This window comes from Mus caroli, chromosome 16 (genome assembly GCF_900094665.2).
Source record: "Mus caroli chromosome 16, CAROLI_EIJ_v1.1, whole genome shotgun sequence".
Taxonomy (NCBI): domain Eukaryota; kingdom Metazoa; phylum Chordata; class Mammalia; order Rodentia; family Muridae; genus Mus; species Mus caroli.
Genome location: NC_034585.1, coordinates 55,298,576 through 55,318,885, shown reverse-complemented (window position 1 = coordinate 55,318,885; position 20,310 = coordinate 55,298,576). Strand labels below are relative to the sequence as shown.

At 37.0% G+C, this 20,310-nt stretch overlaps 2 protein-coding genes across 2 annotated transcripts; both read left to right on the top strand.

The window, feature by feature from the left end:
* The first annotated feature begins 2,772 nt into the window (after positions 1-2,772).
* On the top strand, positions 2,773-6,759 carry LOC110311650 (olfactory receptor 187). Its single transcript, XM_021185098.1, has 2 exons — positions 2,773-2,886; positions 5,787-6,759. Exon 2 carries the CDS (start codon positions 5,804-5,806, stop codon positions 6,728-6,730), a length of 927 nt encoding a protein of 308 aa, XP_021040757.1. The 5' UTR covers positions 2,773-2,886; positions 5,787-5,803; the 3' UTR covers positions 6,731-6,759.
* An 8,118-nt stretch (positions 6,760-14,877) lies between these two features.
* LOC110311629 (olfactory receptor 186) lies at positions 14,878-15,869 on the top strand. The gene has a single exon (XM_021185050.1). It carries the CDS (start codon positions 14,894-14,896, stop codon positions 15,821-15,823), a length of 930 nt encoding a protein of 309 aa, XP_021040709.1. The 5' UTR covers positions 14,878-14,893; the 3' UTR covers positions 15,824-15,869.
* The last annotated feature ends 4,441 nt before the right edge of the window (positions 15,870-20,310 follow it).

The window sequence follows — 20,310 nt, the reverse complement described above, 5'->3', positions numbered from 1 at the left end:
GTACAAAGCTCAAGTCCAAGTGAATCAAGGACCTCCACACAAAACCAGATACACTGAATCTAATAGAAGAGAAAGTGGAGAAAAGTCCCGAACACATGGGCATAAGAGAAAATTTCCTGAACACCACTGTCTAAGATCAACAATCAACAAATGGGGCCTCATAAAATTGAAAAGCTTCTATAAGGCAAAGGACACTGTCAATAGGGCAAGCAGTCAACCAACAGACTGGGAAAAGATCTTTACCAACCCTACATCTGATAGAAGACTAATATCCAATATATACAAAGAACTCAAGAAGTTAGAACCCAGAGAACCAAATGACCCTATTAAAAATGGAGAGAAGAGGCCCTTGGTTCTGTGAAGGTTTTATGCCCCAGTGTAGTGGAATGCCAAGGCTGGTAAGCTGGAGTGGGAGGGTTGGTGAGCAGGGGTGTGGGGGAGGGCATGGGGAGTTTTCAGGGAGGGAACCGAGAAAGGGGATAGCATTTAAAGTGTAAATGAAGAAAATGTCTAATAAAAAAATTTCTACTTTAGGTTAAACACACACACACACGAAATATGGGGAATAGAGAGAAATGGAGAATTCTCAACTGAGGAAACTTGAAGGGTTGAGAAGTACCTAAAGAAATGTCTGCTGGTCCCTCAGAAAATTAGACATAGTACTACCTGAAGACCCAGCTTTAACACTCTTGGGCATATACCCAGAAGATGCTACACATGTAATAAGGACACATGCTCCACTATGTTCACAGCAGCCATATTTCTAATAGCCAGAAGCTGGAATGAATCCAGTTATCCTTCAACAGAGGAATGGATACAAAAAAATATGGTACATTTACACAGTGGAGTACTACTCAGCTATTAAAAACAACAACTTCATGGAATTCACAGGCAAATAGATGGAACTTGAAAATACCATCCTCAGTGAGTTAACTCAGTCACAAAGGAACAAACACAGTTTGTACCCACTGATAAGTGGACATTAGCCCCAAAATACAGAATACCCAATATTCAACTCACAGACCATATGAAACCTAAGAAGAAGGAAAACCAAAATGTGGATGCTTCAGTGCTTTTTAGAAGGATGAACAAAATACTCACAGGAGGAAATATGGAGACAAAGTGTTGAGCAGAGACTGAAGGAAAGGCCATCCAGAGACTGCCCCACGTGGGAATCCATCCCATATATAGCCACCAAACCCGGAAGCTATTGTGGATGCGGGAAGTGCTTGCTGATGGAAGCCTGATATGGCTGTTTCCTGAGAAGCTCTGGCAGAGCCTGTCAAAGACAAAGGTGAATGCCTGGAATTTACCATGGGGTTTGCAGCCCCATGGAAGGAACAACAGTGTCAACAGTCCAGACCCTTCCACCTCCCAGCTCCCAGGGACTGGACCACCAATGAAAGAATACACATGGAGCGACCCATGGCACTAACCACATATATGGCAGAGGATGGCCTTGTTGGACATCAGTGAGAGGAGAGGCCCTTGGGCCTGAGGGCATTCAATGCCCCAGTGTAGGGTAATGCCCGTGCGGGATGATGAGGACGGGAGTGGGTGGGTGGCAGAACACCCTCATAGAGGCAGAGTGAGGGGGGATGGGACAGGGGGTTTCTGAAGGGGAGACCTGGAAAGCAGAAAATATTTGAAATGTAAATAAAGAAAATATCCAATCCAAAAAAGAAAAAGAAGAAAAGAAAAAAAAAGAAAAGAAAGGAAATCCAATGACCACCAAAGTTCAGAAAGACGTGCAGAAACCGGAAAGCATGGTCTCTGCTGGTAGAAACAGAACTTACGAAGAAATAAACATGGGAGTTCCACAAAACACTAAAAATGAAAATAACACGTAATTCTGCTCTACTGTGGTTGAAAATATGCACTAAAGAATCTGAATCACGGTGTCACAGAGATTCTTGTCCATCTTGGTTTATTGCTACACGTTTCATGATAGCCAGAAAGTTAGTCCAGCCTAGGTGTCGATCCACAAATGAATACGCGATACTTACATTCTCAGTCATAAGGAAAAATAAAACAGTGACATTCGATTGAAAACGTATGCAACTAGAAATCATTATGCCAAGTGAAATGAACCAGGTGATAGAGACAAAGACTATATAATTTATCTGTATACATATATCTGTGTGTGTGTTTATTTACATGTGTGTGCTTGTGGGTCATGAAAATAATGAGAGGATATTAGAAAGGAGGAAGAGCTCTCAAGCAGAGTGGGAAGTACAGGGAAATGGAATATATGTTATAGGAACACTAAGGTGGGGAGGAACTAAAAAACAAAGGGTACCAGCTGGTAGAAAGAGGGTTTACGCTGAGGACGATGGGAAGGGAATGAGTGAGAACAAAGGAAAACAGCATATTCCTATGAGGACAGCGTGATGAAGCATTGTAGGCAAACCTAAGGAGGTTGTTTAAATAAAAGTTTACCTAACCTGTCAGAAATGCCAAGTGTGATTTTAAAATATGGTGGCGTAAGATTCAGTTCCTATACTGAAAGCCATATTTGGACACTGTGAATAAACATTTATGGTGTAAATGTCTGCAGTTCCTCACGGGATCATTTGGACTCCTCACATGCGTCCGGTCCACTGTGCCCAGCACTGCAGCTGCACTTTCTCTATGGGGAATGCGGGAGTTCCTGGTGGGAATTTCAGCTCTCTGCTTCTCCTCCAGCACACAGGGTCACGCCTGACTCTCGTGTTAAAGGGAAAATGATATAGACAATTTCTGCATTTATAGAATGGAAACTGCACTAGGAGCCACAGTGGTAGGAACTGCTCCCAGGGCTACTGCTTTCCTGTAGCATTCTCTTTGTTTCTGCTTTAGAAAGCCTAACACTTAGTAAAGATATCTTCAGCTTCTTCCAGGCTATAGGTAAGAAAGAAATGATTTCTGTGTTATTCCGCATCCTTTCTGTGAACAGCTAAAATGCTGTTAAATATATAATAATTTAAGAACCTTTTCAGATTCTAGGTCAGTGTAGAAAGAAAAAGCAAGAACAATGTCTGTATATTTTATTTTCTCATTAAATATGAATAATCAGAATAGTTTTAGCCTGAATTCTTATGGTTAGAGATGTTTTGTTACCTAGTTTATTAACCATAATATTTAGTTATGATGAGCTAAAGTACTAAGTTGCTCTTGCATAGCAAACTACTATGGCAATTTCAGTATAGGTGACTATTTTATTTATTTGGGAATATTCTCTAACTCTTTAATGTCCTCATTTTCATCTAACGATTTACTTTAAAAACATATACACAGATACAGAGGGGATACTCATAAAGTATATATAAACTACACATTTCATCTCTGTGTGTGTTTGTTTTATATAAGCATGCACCTATAAAAAGACAGGAAACGTGCCGAGAATATCATTCCATGACACTATGACCCATTCTCACACTTAAAATTTGAAACATTAATTTATTTGAGAATTTCTAATTCTTTTATTTGGGACTTCAAGGAATAAAGCATTCAGTTTTATTTTGCTAAAAAAAAACCACATTAATGAAAATGAGAATGTTCTCAAATAAAATCAGAAAGATTTCTAGAGACACTTAAAATTGAGGGCCTCTCCATGGCTTGTGACTGTCACTCCAGTGCTATGTCTCTTCCTCCATTGGCTCTCTTCCTACCCACACAAACATCCCTGTTCTGTCCTTATTTTCTCTCTCTTGATTCCTTCCTCTTAATTTCTTGACCTTCTTATCCTTTTATTTAAATCGTGTATAGCCGTTCTGTACATAAGGCACGAGAGCACTAGACAGATGGATAGAGGCCATGTTCTTCAGTTCCCTCTAGGGGATCCTGCTGCCTCCCGGTTCCTTTTCTTCTCTCACACTGCCCGTGTCACTTATAGCTCTTCTCAGCAAAGCGCCTGAGAGATTCCTAATTTCAGCACTCAGTTCCTTCACTTGCCCTACCAGTGTTTTTAGTTTGACTGCTAACGTTTTCCTTGATTTTGCCGTCATTAGTATCTGTCCCATTTTAAGGACCACTACTGTCAGCTATCTAATTGACTGTACTTCTTGTTGTTGTTTTGTTTTACTTATTTAGAGAGAGGTTCTTGCTCTGTAGCCAAAGACGGAATCTCCTGCCTCAGACTCTTAAGCATTAGGGATTAAATGTGCCACTACTTCCAGCACTTGGCTTGTCCTGTCTCTTTTTATTCTCGTGGGGGATACATGTGCTTTTGATGACCAAGGAAAAACACATTCTTAGGTGCAAATTTGAGGACTTGAATACTCAGCAAGAAAAATGACCAACAATAGCAGGCATCCAGACAGTCACTAAATAGCTAAAATAGGAAGCCAGCACATCACCCACTGAGGTTGTAAGTGCTGGTAGACCTAGCGCACTACAGGTCAAATCTCAGGAGACACCTGAGTTTGGTTGTTTGGAGTTTGGAGTTTGGTTGGAGTCCACAGTGTGCTGCCTCTGCTACTACAATTACTCTGTATCTGGATGTCTCTCCCCCTTGCTATTCTAAAGCAAACCTAGCTGGATGGATTTACATCTGGATACACATCTGCTGTCTCTCCTGCCAGAATGCAAGTCGTTTTCAAAAGCTCTGGCTTCTGCAGCATTGGACGGCCTCTACAATGTGGCAGAAAAGGGCTCAAATGCTTAGCAGAAAATGCAATCCACCTCTGTTATAAAATGTCTTTAACATAACCTTCTTGCACTTATTTCTATTTCCTCCCCTTTGTGTACTTGGCAAAAGCAAGTCACACATAATCCCACCCTTAGCCACTTCTGTCATCCTTCCCGCCACTTGCTATTGGTCACTCCTTTTGTTTGTCACCTGCATTTTCAGAAGACGCACTCTTCACAAAGTCATTGACCTCCGTTTAAATGAATATGCCTACCGTCTCCAAGTGATAACCCTGCCCTTGATTGGACATCTCACTCAGGTGTCCTGTGTTGCTGTACACTCTAATGTACTAATTTTTAAAAATCAATCTTCTCGCTGTCCCATCATTTTCAAGGTCGTATCACTGCACACGAATTTGTATTGCCTAGAGATTTTTAGAAATCAGTCTTTTAAACATCATTTTAATGTTGCTGCATCAGTTTCTGTGTAAATGTGTCCCAAATTTTGCACATTGCCCCCAGATAACTCAGATATAGGATGTGAATTGGAAGCCTCAGAACAACAACAATAGTTTGCTAGTGAATATTTCTCACTACTCTCCCCTCCCAGCAACCTATTTTCTCTACCACCACATATTTAATTAAAAAAATATATGTGAAAAATTTCTAATGCTATGCCCTATTGTAACATTTGAATGTTTTTTTTTAATGGTCAGTGTGTTCTAATTGCTTAGCTTTCTTGACATCCAGTACTGGCGAGATGTCTCAGAGGCTAAGAACAGTACTGCTTTTGCAAGGGACTGGACCTTAATTCTTCTTGTGCAGCTTGCAGGATTATGGATCTCTGTAGATCCAACTCCAAGAGATACTACACTCTCTTCTTATCCCCATGGGTACCTACACTCATGCACACATACCATCCCTACACACAAACATGCATGTACATAACTAAAAATATTTTAAAGTGTTTGAAAAATCCTTAAAATATTCAACTCATGTCTTTAAAAATTAAATTCATTTAGCTATATTAATCTAAAGAATTTGGTTATTATATAATGGTAAATAAAATTTAAAATGCCTTCTGATAAATGTCTGCATTCCTTTCAAGTCCAGATCTCCTGTTTTTAATTGATAAATGTTGGTAGGTAATTTCTTACATTCACTGCCTTTCATTTCAGAACTGTCCAGCGAAGCCATGGAGAAGAATGCCACCCTGCTGGCAGAGTTTGTTCTCACAGGACTCAGTCACCAGCCACTGTGGAACATTCCTCTGTTCCTGGTCTTCTTGGTGATCTATCTCATCACCATTGTGGGAAACGTCAGTTTGATCACTCTCATCTGGACGGACCCTCACCTCCATATCCCCATGTATCTATTTCTTGGAAGCTTGGCTTTTGTAGATACATCTATTTCTTCCATAGTGGTCCCAAAGATGCTTCTTAACTTCTTTGGTAAGAGCAAGGTTATCACTCTATCTGAATGTATGGCACAGTTTTTTTTATTTAATATCAGTGCAACCACAGAGTGTTTCCTCTTGGCAGCGATGGCCTATGATCGCTATGTAGCCATATGCAAACCTTTACTCTACCCAGTAGTTATGACCAATGGTCTCTGTGTGTGGCTAATAGCCTTGTCTTTTGTTGCTGGAATTATTCACGCTTTGATTCATGAAGGTTTTTTATTGAGATTAACCTTCTGTAATTCCAACACGATACATCACTTTTATTGTGACATTATATCATTGTTAAAGATTTCCTGTACTGACACTTCTCTTAATTACCTAATTGTTTTTATTTTCTCTGGCTCGATCCAGGTTTTCACTATTTCAACTATCCTTGTCTCTTACACTATTATTTTGTTTACAATCTTAAAAAAGAAATCTGCCAAAGGCATAAAGAAAGCCTTCTCCACCTGTGGGGCCCATCTCCTATCCGTGTCTTTATACTATGGGCCCCTTCTCTTCATGTATGTGCACCCTGCATCTTCAGAAGTAGACGATCAAGACATGATAGACTCTCTGTTTTACACTGTCATAATTCCTGTGTTAAATCCAATTATTTACAGTTTGAGAAATAAGCAAGTTATCGATTCACTGGCAAAATTTTTAAAGAGAAATGTTTAGATTTCTTGCAACTCTCTGTTACATTTGGGTAAATAATCACAAAACAGTCCATGTTAAATGTGCCTACGTGTTTACGCTACAGATATTTTACAGTTGTAACTCACTTAAAACTCAAACTAACAAAAGCATAAGTGCCTCAAATCTCCTTAAAACAGAAATATATCAGAAGCACATGAGTGCTTTCTAACAAATGTTATTGCATACAGGAATAATAACACCAGAAAACACTGTTTAAGCTTTTGATTTACTCTTTTTCAGCGTAGCTATGCAAGTATATTAAGTGTTAAAAGTAATATTTCTATAAAACATGATTGAATATTATTTTCTTGATACCAATACTGCTGTGTAGTTTCATGAAATACTACATTTACCTGTGCAGAGGAGGCAGGGTTTTTTTATCTTTTTAATTTTTTTATTATTTTTTATTAATCATTCCATTACATCTCAAATGATACCCGACTTCCCAGTTACCCCTCTATAATCCCCCCATCCCACATCCTCTCTCTCTCCTCCCTTCCCTTAGCCTCTATGAGGGTACTCCCCCACCCACCCACCCTCTCTTACTCCACTACTCCAGCATCCCCATACCTTGGGGCATCAAACCTCCACAGGGCCAAGGGCCTCCCCTCCCACTGTTGTCAGACAACATCATCCTCTGCTACATATTGTAACTGGAGCCATGGATCTCTCCCTGTGCACTCCTTGGTTGGTGGTCTATTGCAAATGCATAGAAGGAAGCAGGTTTTTATTTCAGTGAGCAGAAACAGATTTGTGGCATTTGGCTAGCCACTGACATGTCTTTCACTTCACTTCTTTAGGACATGATTAATTTCACTTCTTACAACAAATCCATCTAAAACTTACCAGAGAAATAATCAGAAAAGAGAGTGCAAGGAGATAGTTATGACAGTGAGAAAGAACTGTAAAACAATGCTCTGACCTTAGATTTATTGTTTGAGTGAACAGAGGCCACTACTATAGTCCAATGACCTTGTAAGGCCATTTCCAGTGATGATTTATATTGTATGACAGTAATTCTAAAAGCCAGCAGGTGATTGGACAAGTTGAGAGAAATGTGCAGAAAAGAGTACAAGTTGGGGAAGAAAGGGTGTCAATTTGTTTTTTAATTTGGGTAAACTAAAACTATTGAGTAAAATACTCCAGTAACACACAGTTATTGAAATGTTGATTTGAAAAGTGAAAGCTCCAAGTGTGTATTACCAAAGATTAAATAATTTAACACATTATAGTATTGTAGAACAATGGGAATTTTAGGGGAAATATGAAAATGACAACACAATATACAAGTGAGTGTAGAAGTGTGTGTGTGTGCGTGTGTGTGTGTGTGTGTGTGTGTGAGAGAGAGAGAGAGAGAGAGAGAGAGAGAGAGAGAGAGAGAGAGAGAGAGTTTTCCTGTGTTGTGCATACACTGCACAAGTCTTCATTGCCTCCTGAGTTATCCATCTACAGTTCCACCATGCCTTCCTTTATCATCACTGAGACGCCATACACAATGCTATGAATGCAGCCGAGGCACTTGCTGTAGAATCCACTCATCTCTGCTTATGTAAAACTGTAGTTCTTATATCCTCCAGGCTGCCGATACTCTCTTCTTTCACAGATGTTGCTGCCAGGTAAATTTTCATAGCCAAAACAAATGAAATCAAACATCTTTTAACATTTTAAAGTATTTCCATAACTATAAGGCTGTCTGCACATAGCTTATTAATATCTAATTATATTCATTTGCATACATTTTATAGAGATGTATTCTATATGCTGATATGGGCATATTTACTTTTTTTACCGTGAATTTCTCACACTGGTGTGATTTGAAATCCTTTCCAGTGAAACCTACTCTAACCCTTAAGTCTCTTCTTTCATGATTCTCCAAATGATAATTTTGTCATATCCAAAATGCATCTCTGACAGGCTTCTGGACCTACCCTATTGTCTTATGTACTTGCTTTCCCTCAGAAGTCCTCTTCACACAGAATGCCTGCCATAGCTTGTTCCATCCCTACCATTATTGTCCCATCTTCACAAATACACAAAATGCACTATGTCACTCTCTTTAATGAAAATAGAGTCCACAGTTGGTGAGATGTCTCTCCTGGTAAAGGCTTGTTGCTAACCCTTTAGAACTGAGATTTGGGATGGAGACTTAGGCTCAGAGGTTAAAAGCACTGACTGTTTTTCTAGAGGTCCTGAGTTTGGTTCCAGGTAACCACATGATGGCTCACAAAATTTGTAATGGGATCTGATGCCCTCTTCTCATGTGTCACTCATATACATAAAATAAATAAATATTTCTAAAAAAAATAAAAACTTTTTAAATACAAATTTTAAAAAGGACTTGAATTCAGTTCACTCAGGGCCCACATGGTAGGCAGAAGTCACTCCCATAGAGTTTCTTCTGATCTTTGTAGATGATCTGTGGCACACACACACACACACACACACACACACACACACACATGACATAAAAAACAAATATCAAAGAATAAGCACAAATCCAATACTTTGCTTAGAACAGTTGCTGAACACCCATTCAAACTCCTATTGCTGCCACTGTTTTATCTTGGTAGATATAAGTACCATACAGCTAAAATGATAGTTTTATTAAACTTGAATTTTTGATACACTGTGACAAAGCATTATAGAGAAACAATTGGAAAAATTAAAGCATTGTAAGTATTTAAAATGGGCAGTACTGTGGTATAATTCCAGAGACCCAGATCCCAAGATGCCTGCACATTATTGTATTCTCAGTGGTTCCCTTGAGGGGACAAATCTGAAGCTTGAGAAGCACTGAAAGACTAGTACTTATGTGAAATCCAAGATTTGTCCAGGAAAGGAGTTTCAATCTGTCTTTATTCTGAAGATCTGACTATGAGAAAGTGTTGAACATATGTTCATGTGTCTTATTTGCCCTTGATATACCCTTTCTTTCTCTGACCCCTTTCAGATGATGCATACTTCTGAAAGTTTAGTGGGTGTCAAAAGCACCAAGAAAGTTATAAAAATGTAATTAGTTCCTTTCACTGAATTTTATAATTCAGTAATACTATAGCTCCTGGTGTAGGAATAGTACCACAATGACTATGGGTGATGTTCTTATAGTAGAATGAAGAGTCCTTTTGGTATATGACCAAGAAAGGTCATGTGTTAGTCCAATTTCTAGCTTTTAGTAGACCATTCACAATGCCACTCTACTTGTTTGTACATTCACCAGTAGGAAATAAGTATTCCCCTTTCTACACATCTATACCCACATCTGTCATCATTTGTGGTTTTGATCTTAGACAGTCTTACTGGGATAAGATGAAATCTCATTGTTGTTTTAACCTTATTTCCTTGTTGTCTGAGAATGTTGGATATTCTTGAAGTGTTTCTCAGCTGTTTTATTTTATCCTTTGAGAAATATCTTTTTAGATCCGTGTCCCATCTTTTAATTGTCTTGTTCGTTTTCTTGATGTTTAGGTTTGTTAGTTCTTTGTATATTCTAGATAAGAACCCTCTGTAAGATGTACAGATAGTAAAGATTTGATCCTATTTTGTAGGCTGCCCTTTCAGTAAAATGACGATGTACTTGGCGGTACAGAAGCGTTTTAATTCCTTAAAGTCCTATTTATTAATCATTAGTCTTAGTGCCTGAGCTATTGAAGTCCTATTGAGAAAGCCCTTCCTATACCAGTGAGCTCATAGATGTGAAGATTGTAATTTTTTTTTCAGTATTCTGGAATAGAGGTGATAAATTGGAGTAGGGGAAGGGAAGTTAGGGTAGAAGATGGAACATAAAGGGGGATAAATAAAGTAAATGATTTTCTGAAGAAATAATTTGGAAACCTACATACTACTGTAGAAGCTTCCTAGCACATAAGATAGAATTACCCTGTAATGGGGTAATAATACCTCTACTGGACACCATGTGTTAATAAAAAAAAGTCTCAGTTACAAAAGTGAGTATCTTCCTTTGGAATTGTTGGCCAGAGAGTTCCCAAAGACTTAAAACTGTTGTAAATAGTATTGATTAACCCCCTAGCACTTGATGGTAAGACTATAGTTTAAGCTACAATATACTTCTGTTATAGAAGTTTGTACTGACGTGGACACTTCATTCCTATTAGCTATTTTTCCTGGTACTGCAAGATGCTATGCAAGCTACAGGAGGATGAAAATAACCATCAATTTTATTCAATGGTGAAACTTGAGAGCTACAGTAATGGCTAGCTTGGATACACCCTGGAGTGCAATAATGATGGGAATGCCACAGAAGTGACCAACTATTTGATTAAAATTAGGTCCTATCTCACAAGATAAAACCTTATAGCTGGTATCATTATTTGTTGTTCAGTAGATGCTTACTGGCTGTGAGAATGTTCAGCTTATGACACAAAAGCACATTTTGTAAAATTAAATGTACTAGTAACTTAACTTCAGAGTTTTATCAGCATGATGTCGTCCCTTGGTATTTGAAGAGGATAGTTCCAAAGACCTCTCCTGAAGATGAAAGTATGTAGATAATCAACACCACTACAGAAAATGTCTTTGTATTTGCATATAGTCTATTATAACCTATTATAATTAAAAATCCTTGTGTACTTTATACATTTTAACTGTTTTACTCTTCCAGTAGCACATTTTTTCACTATGTTGTCCCCAATCTATTTGCTCAGGTTACCTTCACTTCTCAATTCCTGATTAGCTGGTACTCCAGGAGAATAGATGATACTTTGAATTTTAAGTGATTTCTAGATTATTTACAATAAGTTATACCAAGTAAAACTTTAAAACTAGTATATAGATTAGGAAATAGGCTCTAAAAATAAATAAATTCATATCATTAAATTCAATGAAATAATTTATCAAGTCTCTCCAGGTAGTAACACTAATGGCTCAGAACTCTCACGGATCGAATTACCCCGTGCCTTTTAAAGCACCAAGATCAGAAGATACACTTGCTGGAGGAAAAGGAAATAAATGATTTATATCAGAAAGCTATAATACAGGTTTTGACATTATGATCAGTTCAAGAAATAAAGGATGTTATTATTATGAGATATTTCTGTTATAAAAAAACATTATTATATAAATATGCATATGTATACACATTTGCATATAAACACATCCTCACACATTATGCTTTTGAATATACAATATCTAATTAAAATCTAATTCATTCAAATAAATTCTCCCTATATGGCAGTTAGAATCACCTAGAAGTGACTGGTCAGTCTTCACATCTTCAAATTCATAGACCTATTTGGATAGCATGGCTATTGGCTGCTACTCTATACTATTTGTTTTTGTTTCTCCTCTGATATTTTCCCCATGGATTATTATAATTTTTTTTCAAATTCCTGATTAAATTAAGGAATTTAAGACGTTCAAATGTAAGATATTATTTTTATTAGCAGAACAATGTTTTTTAAAAAATATTTTCTCTTGTAAAAAATGGAGACAGCTGCTTAATTACAACTATGTTTTGATTAGTACAGATATCATGACATCAAAGCACTCACTACATTCAATCTTATATTGAAACCAAAGTTGCCATAAAGCCATCCGGCACATCACTGATGATGAAATACAATGGCATTCGGTGTAAGTTTAATTTTTTAAGCTAGATTTACTCAGAGTGATTTGATGTTTATCGATCCTCTGGGAAGACCTGAATTTTGTACACCATCAGCAATGCCCAGTTGATGATCTTCCCTTTAACCTACAGGGAATCCTAAGGCATTCTGAGGGGAATTTCAGTTCTTCATATCTTCTTCCCTAGGAAAAAGGATGCACAAGTGTGCAGTTGGTTGCTTCTGTGTTGCAGTAACAGTGATGTAAACAGAGTTTTCCTTAGCTTTGTAGGTGCGCCCTCCAAGTGAGTCAGTGAACTACACGTCTCCTCATGTCGGCGCTGTCATGTGTTATTTCTGCTTTTGAAAAGTTCCAAAACATTTAAAGGATTTCCACAATTCCTTAGAAGATACTGGTAACGTTGAAAACATTTCAAAATATTAATCTTTGTAAGGAAGATTTAAAATTTACAATGTTTAAAGTCTACAAATTTATAGTAATTTTAGAATTTATATGCAAAACACAAAAATTTCCAGGGGGTATTTTTGAAAAGCAAAAATTGAAAATCTGTATGTTTTATTTTTATGACTAAAATAAGAACAAGAAAATGGCCATTAACTCTTCCATGTAACGAGTTTTATTATCAACCCCCATATTTATAACAACCTTATCAGTTGTGTTGAGATAAAATATGAGTGCTTAAAAGGTCAGTTTTCAGACTGATGACATTATTCTTGTATAAAAAATAATTAGACAATTCTGATATAAAGACCATTTCAGTTTCTGATTTAAATTGAAGATCTACCTATTAAATACCTATTAATTAGTAATTCTTTTATGGCTCCTCATGTTATAATTGTATGATAAAAACTGGAAAAATTTTGGATAAGTATAATTGAGTAATTTATATATAATAGTAATTATATGTTCATAGAAGAATATATCTAAATGAATGTACATATATTTGTCTATATGCATGTGTACACAGAATACACATATATATATATGTGTATATATATTTATTTGAAAGATACCTTAATATTTTATTTGAGGATTTCCATTAATTTTGTAATTTGGGATAGCATGTAAGCAAACTCATTCAATATAAAATTTCACTTTATATGTGCAAGGTTTGACATTATATTCTTCATATAATCTGCATCTAGTCAATATTTGGCACCTGTTATACATAAAATATGAGATAAAGTATAGAATGAACATTCACACACTTTCACTATACTTACAAAAAATGGAAAAATTCAAGTTGAAGCCTTTTCATTATAAATAAATTCCATAAAATAGATTTGCATACTTAAATAAAGTGAAGGGATTCTGATAAAACAGATGTTAATGAACACATGTTTAGGGCACATGCTCCCCTCAGACCTTGTAGCTTTTCCCATTATTTTGCTTTGTGGACCTTTAATGCTCACTCTCTCTCTCAGTTCTTTGCCTTTACTGTAGTTATCAACTTCTGGCTGCTACTTCTGCCAATTTTCATAGCCTTTTGTTTCACATAAATTTAGATTTTTTTTTGGTCACTCTTCTCTCTTTTTTTTTCTTCTTTGTTTAATCTCGATTTCTTTTTAACTGCCTACTCTTCATTTTGAGAACTTCCTTAAAATATTTTACAGAAGAGTCAGGCAGATCTACTGCCCTCTGTGCTTGATGGAGTGTACTGTATCATTCATTTTTCTTTTATTCTCATGCCATTCCTTTTACATTAAGACCTTGCTATTCTATAATTTAAATTCTATTCAATAAAGGAAAGTCTTCTTGCTGAAGCCATCAACAATCTCTGTATTTTTAGTTTCTCTCTCTCTCTCTCTCTCTCTCTCTCTCTCTCTCTCTCTCTCTCTCTCTCCCTCTCCCCTCTTTCCATAGAACAGCAGTTCTCCATCTGAGAGTTGATCAATCCTTTTTTAGGGATAAATAAGACCATCAGAAAACACAAATATTTAATTATGATTCATAAAAGTGGAAAAACTACAGATATAAAGTAACATCAAAAACAATTTTATCGGTAGGGGTCAGCACAACATGAGGACCTCTATTAAAGGGTAGCAGCATTAGGAAGGTTGAGAACCACTGTCCTAGCACATCGTTTTTGCACTTGGCACTTTATTTCTGAACTATTCTTATTCTCTTTCTTTTTTATTGTTCACAATATGCAACCTTCTCATTTCACTCCTGCTACTTTCTTTGATCACTGTGATTAATATGTGTCCCTATGTCTTTCTTCTTTCCCATTTGGATATGTTGGGCTTTGGTTTAACATAGAAACTGAGTCAACTGAATGGAAATCAGTGCTAAAATAGAAAATTGAGGAACTGGGACTGTTCAGATGGCTTGGAGGTTGGGGTACTTGCTGATCTTGCAGAGAGGTCCCAGGTTCAGTTTCTAGTGCCCACATGGTGGCTCAGTCACCTGTAATCCCAGTTCCAGAAGGTTTGAAAAATTAAAGGACTGTTCTGGTAAAGCTGTGACTTCATGTCAAATCCTGTTCCCATGTTAACCTTAAAATATTAGTGAATGCTCCATTATGCATATTTTATTTCATTTCAGGCAATGTCCAGTAAGCAGCACATGGAAGAAGGAAATACAACATTGCTGACAGAGTTTGTTCTCACAGGTCTCACAGATCATCAAGGGCTGCAGGTGCCCCTGTTCCTACTATTCTTGATGATATATCTCATCACTGTTGTGGGGAACCTAGGTCTGATTGCTCTCATCTGGAGTGACCCCCACCTGCATATCCCTATGTACCTTTTCCTTGGGAGTTTGGCTTTTGTAGATGCCTGGATATCATCCGCAGTGACTCCTAATATGTTGTTTGACTTGTTATCCAAGGACAAGATGATATCACTTTCCGAATGCATGATACAATTTTTTGCCTTCGCATTTGGTGGGACCACAGAATGCTTTCTTTTGGGTACAATGGCCTATGATCGCTATGTAGCCATATGCAAACCATTACTTTATCCAGTTATTATGACCAATAGACTATGCATCCGCCTACTAGTTTCAGTATTCGTAGGTGGCTTTCTTCATTCCTTGTTTCATGTATTGTTTTTACTCAGATTAACCTTCTGTAATTCTAACATAATCCATCACTTTTATTGTGATATTATACCATTGTATAATATTTCCTGTACTGATCCTACTCTTAATCTTCTATTAGTATTTATTTTGTCTGGTTCAATACAGGTATTCACCATTATGACTGTTCTGGTTTCATATACACTTGTACTGTTCACAATTTTAAAAATGAAGTCTCTCCAAGGTATAAGGAAGGCCTTCTCCACCTGTGGAGCCCATCTCTTATCTGTGTCTTTATACTATGGGCCCCTTCTCTTCATGTATGTGCTCCCTGCATCTCAACAAACAGATGGTCAAGGTATGATGGACTCTCTGTTTTATACAGTCATAATTCCTGTGCTAAACCCAATTATCTACAGCCTGAGAAACAAGCAGGTCACAGATTCACTGAAAAAAAGATTAGAGAGGCATGTTTAGTGTTTGAACGTCTTTTCTCCATTCACCATAAAACAGACACAGAATTTGCCAGTTTGGTATGTTTTTTGTTTTAGAAAATGTTCAAAGATTTTTGAAATTATAATCATCACATTGTTAGACTCTGATTAAATGAGTCTCAGTATTGTAACAATGATAAGGTGACATATCTAATAAAATTCTTAAAATGTTGAGATTTCTACTCTGAAAATGTGAGAGGATCTCATTTTTTCATGTCATGCTAAATAAAAAAGAAAGAAAACATTCCACTGGATATGGGTTCTTCTGCGTGGCTTTACTAATTCTCTAGTTATTAAAAGCATCGCTGTTCTTTCCAAACAACTAGGTAGAAAACATGCCACAGCCAACAGGGCTGTCTGGATTGAGCACTTTGTTTATCCTTTGCATGCTTAGCTTCCTGTTTGTTTAAGCACATAAAAAAAAAAAATCCCAGGAAATCAACAGCTCTTCATTCTTTTTCCCCCAAGTTATTTCTTTGACTCTTAGTTCTTATAGAAATTCATGCCATATGTCATAGGAAAAAGTCAAGAGAGAATGAAATGCAGTCATGAAGAAAATTACAGGGATCCATCCTATAATCAGCTTCCAAACGCTGACACCATTGCATACACTAGCAAGATTTTGCTGAAAGGACCCAGATATAGCTGTCTCTTGTGAGACAATGCCGGGGCCTAGCAAACACAGAAGTGGATGCTCACAGTCAGCTATTGGATGGATCACAGGGCCCCCAATGGAGGAGCTAGAGAAAGTACCCAAGGAGCTAAAGGGAACTGCAACCCCATAGGTGGAACATTATTATGAACTAACCAGTACCCCAGAGCTCTTGACTCTAGCTGCATTTGTATCAAAAGATGGCCTAGTTGGCCATCACTGGAAAGAGAGGCCCATTGGACTTGCCAACTTTTATGCCCCAGTACAGGGGAATGCCAGGGCCAAGGGGTGGGGGTGGGTGGGTGGGGGACTGGGGGGGAGTGTATTTGGGGCTTTTTGGATAGCATTGGAAATGTAATTGAGGAAAATACCTAATTAAAAGAAAAAAAAAGAAAATTACAGTAAAGGCAATTGGAGATTCTATGAACATTCTCTTGACTTCGCCAATTCTGCCCATGGGGAGAGAAGTTTATCTTTTCTTTGTTAATGATGTCTTGAAAGGCCTCTTGTTGGAGGGAGGGTTACCTTACTTCATATTGTTTTGGTTTCTTATTTGTATATATTTTAATGATATTACATACTTTTAGTTATATAAATTTTCATTACTTTTTATAATTTTATACTGCAATACAAGGCCATATGATAACTACTCTAGTTTTTTCCCTCCAAATTCCCCTATATTTATCAGACATAATTTTTGGTTTCATATAGTTGTTTTCAATTATATCATACGTATTCTTGACTAGGCCATTGTGTGTGTTATTAAGCAGTGTACATAACTTCGATAAGTCAGGAGCTAAACAATAAAATGGAAGAGTTATGTTTGTATGGATTTAAAGAAACAGAAGTTGCACAATACAAAGGAAATGCTCTTGATTTGGCAAATCTTCAAAAAATGATCACTGATTGTTTTTAAACAAATAATATTTTACTATGTTAGAAATTTCAGACCTGTATGCAAGTTTCAAATTTGAATAAATCCAAAAATAAGTCAAAAAATTAATCTATTTGTTTTTATTGAATGTTTATGGGAAATTCTGTATTTTTAATTATCATGTATAATTTTTCCAAATCTTTCTGTGCACTGGAGCTACACAGTCACTGATGTACCATGGAAAACTTGCACAGCTGCCTGCTTCTCTCTTCCTAGGAAATGCACATTTGCAACTGGTTTACTCAGTTTTCACACTTTTCTGGTTATGTCTGTGCTTGGTAAGTGTCCACAGGATCACTGTAGAATAAAAAAAGGTGCCTGAACCCCAACTCAACTACTGAAAGAGAATCTGCAGTTTTAAAACATACTCTCTTACAAACTTGGTGGTAGTCATATTTGGGAGGCAGAGCTCTAAACACCAGTCATCGAGATTCTTTCTCTAATTTTTTGCCCTGCTCCATCCCTTTGGCATTCATTAGTACACTTTCCCATTAGATTTAAGTGGAGTAAAGCTGTCCATCTGGAATTTGAGCTAGCATTCTCTGCCAACTCCTTCTGGGGTCTGCACCAGAAGAGCATCTAGATCTTTGTCTAAACATATCAGACATTATCTACTTGATGCAGAGAATTGTTAAGTCTTCTTCTAAATTCTATTCTTAGGTAGAAAATCACAAAATTTTAATATAATATATATTTTAGGCATGTCTCCCATGTTGCCACCCACTCATCTCAAAAAATTTGAACCCAGAATTGTTCCTGACTAAAGGAAATGTAGGGACAAAGAATGGAACAGAGACTGAAGGAGAGGCCATCCTGAGACTGCCCCACCTAGGGATGGATCCAACCCATCAGCACACACCAAACCCAGACACTATTGCTAATGCCAAGAAGTGCTTTCTGACAGGAGCCTGGTGTAGCTGTCTCCTGAGAGGCTCTGCCAGGACTTGACCAATACAGATGCAGATACTCACAGGCAACCATAGGACTGAGACCAGGGACCGGAATGGAAGAGTTAGGGGAAGGAGTGAAAGGGATTGCAACCTCATAGAAAGAACAATAATATCAACTAACCAGACCCACCAGAGCTCCCAGGGACTAAAACCACCAACCAAAGAGTATATATACATAGATGGGTCCTTCGCTCCAGCTACATATGTAGCAAAGGACTGCCTTATCTGGTATCAGTGGGAGGGGAGGCCTTCTACAGACACTGAGAAAATTCAGTCATTAGGTCTGACTTCAAAAGCTTGTACTCCACAAAATCCTAATGAAATGGATGATTTTTTAGATAGATACTAGTTACCAAAGTTAAATGAAGATCAAGAAATGATTTAAACAGCCCTATAAACCCTAAGGAAATAGAGCAGTTATTTTAAGTTTTCCAACAAAAAACAAGCTCTGAGCTAAATGGTTTTAGTGCAAAATTCTACTAGACCTTCAAAGAATAGTTAATATCAATACTACTCAAGCTATCCCACAAAATAGAAACACTGTCACATTCATTCTATGATGTCATTGTCATCCTAATAACTAAACCTCATAAAGACTAAGCAAAGAAAAAGAACTTCAGACCACTTTCCCTTTATGAACATTGATGCAAAAATACTCAATAAAGTACTCAAAAGCCCAATCCAGGAAAACATCATCTACCATAATCAAGTAGGCTTCATCTCAGGGATAAAGGAATGGTTCAAAATATGAAAATTCATCAATGTAATATACATATAAACAAACTGAAAGGAAAAAAATTACATGATCATCTCATTAGTTTCAGAAAAGCCTTTGACCAAATCCAACACCTTTTCATGGTAAGAATCTTAGAGAGATCAGTTATACAAGGTACGTACCAGAACATAACAAAGGCAATATACAGCAAGCTAATAGCTAACATCAAGCTAAATGGAGAGAAACTTAAAGCAATTCCACTAAAATCAGGGACAAGACAAGGCTGTGCACTCTCTCCCTATATATTCAACGTAGTGCTTAAAGTTCTAGACAGAGCAATAAAACAACTAAAGAAGATCAAACTATACAAATAAGAAAGGATGAAATCAAAGTATAACTCTTTGTGGATGATATGACAATATAATAAGCAACCCAAAAAATTCTACCAGAGAACATCCACAGCTGACAAACACATTTAGAAAAGGGTCTGAATACAAATTTAACTTTAAAAACTCAATAGTGCTCCTTTTTACAAATGATAAACTGGCCAAAAAATAAAATAGGGAAATAACATCCTTTACAATAGCCATGAATGATATAAAATATCTTTGTGTAACAAGCAAGTAAAAGACGTGTATGACAAGAACTTCAAGTTGCTGAAAAAATTGAGGAAGATATCACCAGATGGAAAGATCTCCTACATGCAGGGATCAGTAGGATTTACATAGTGAAAATAGTGCAAATGGCCATCTTAACAAAGCAATTTACAGATCCAATGAAATTCCCATAAAAATTCCAAAACAATTTTTTGTAGACCTTGACAGAGAAGTTCTCAACTTCATATGGAGAAACAAAAAACTCAAGATTCCTATAAAACAATCCTGAACAACAAAAGAGGAAAGTATCAACATCCCTGACAAGTAATACTACAGAGAAATAGTAATAAAAACTACATGGTATTGGTATAGGAATAGACAGCTTTGTTAATGGAACCAATTAGAAGACTGTGCAATAAAACCATACACCTATGAACAAAGAAGCCAAAACCACGTAATGGAAAAAAAAAAATAAAGAAGGCATCTTCAACAAATGTTGCTGGTATAACTGAATGTTTGCATGTAGAAGAATGCAAATTAATCCATATTTATCTCCTCGTACAAAGCTCAAGTCCAAGTGGATCAAGGACCTCCACATAAAACCAGATGCACTGAATCTATAG

Bases quoted from the DNA above. Each gene is read 5' to 3' on its own strand.
- LOC110311650 (XM_021185098.1), top strand. From the start codon at position 5,804: ATGGAGAAGAATGCCACCCTGCTGGCAGAGTTTGTTCTCACAGGACTC.
- LOC110311629 (XM_021185050.1), top strand. From the start codon at position 14,894: ATGGAAGAAGGAAATACAACATTGCTGACAGAGTTTGTTCTCACAGGT.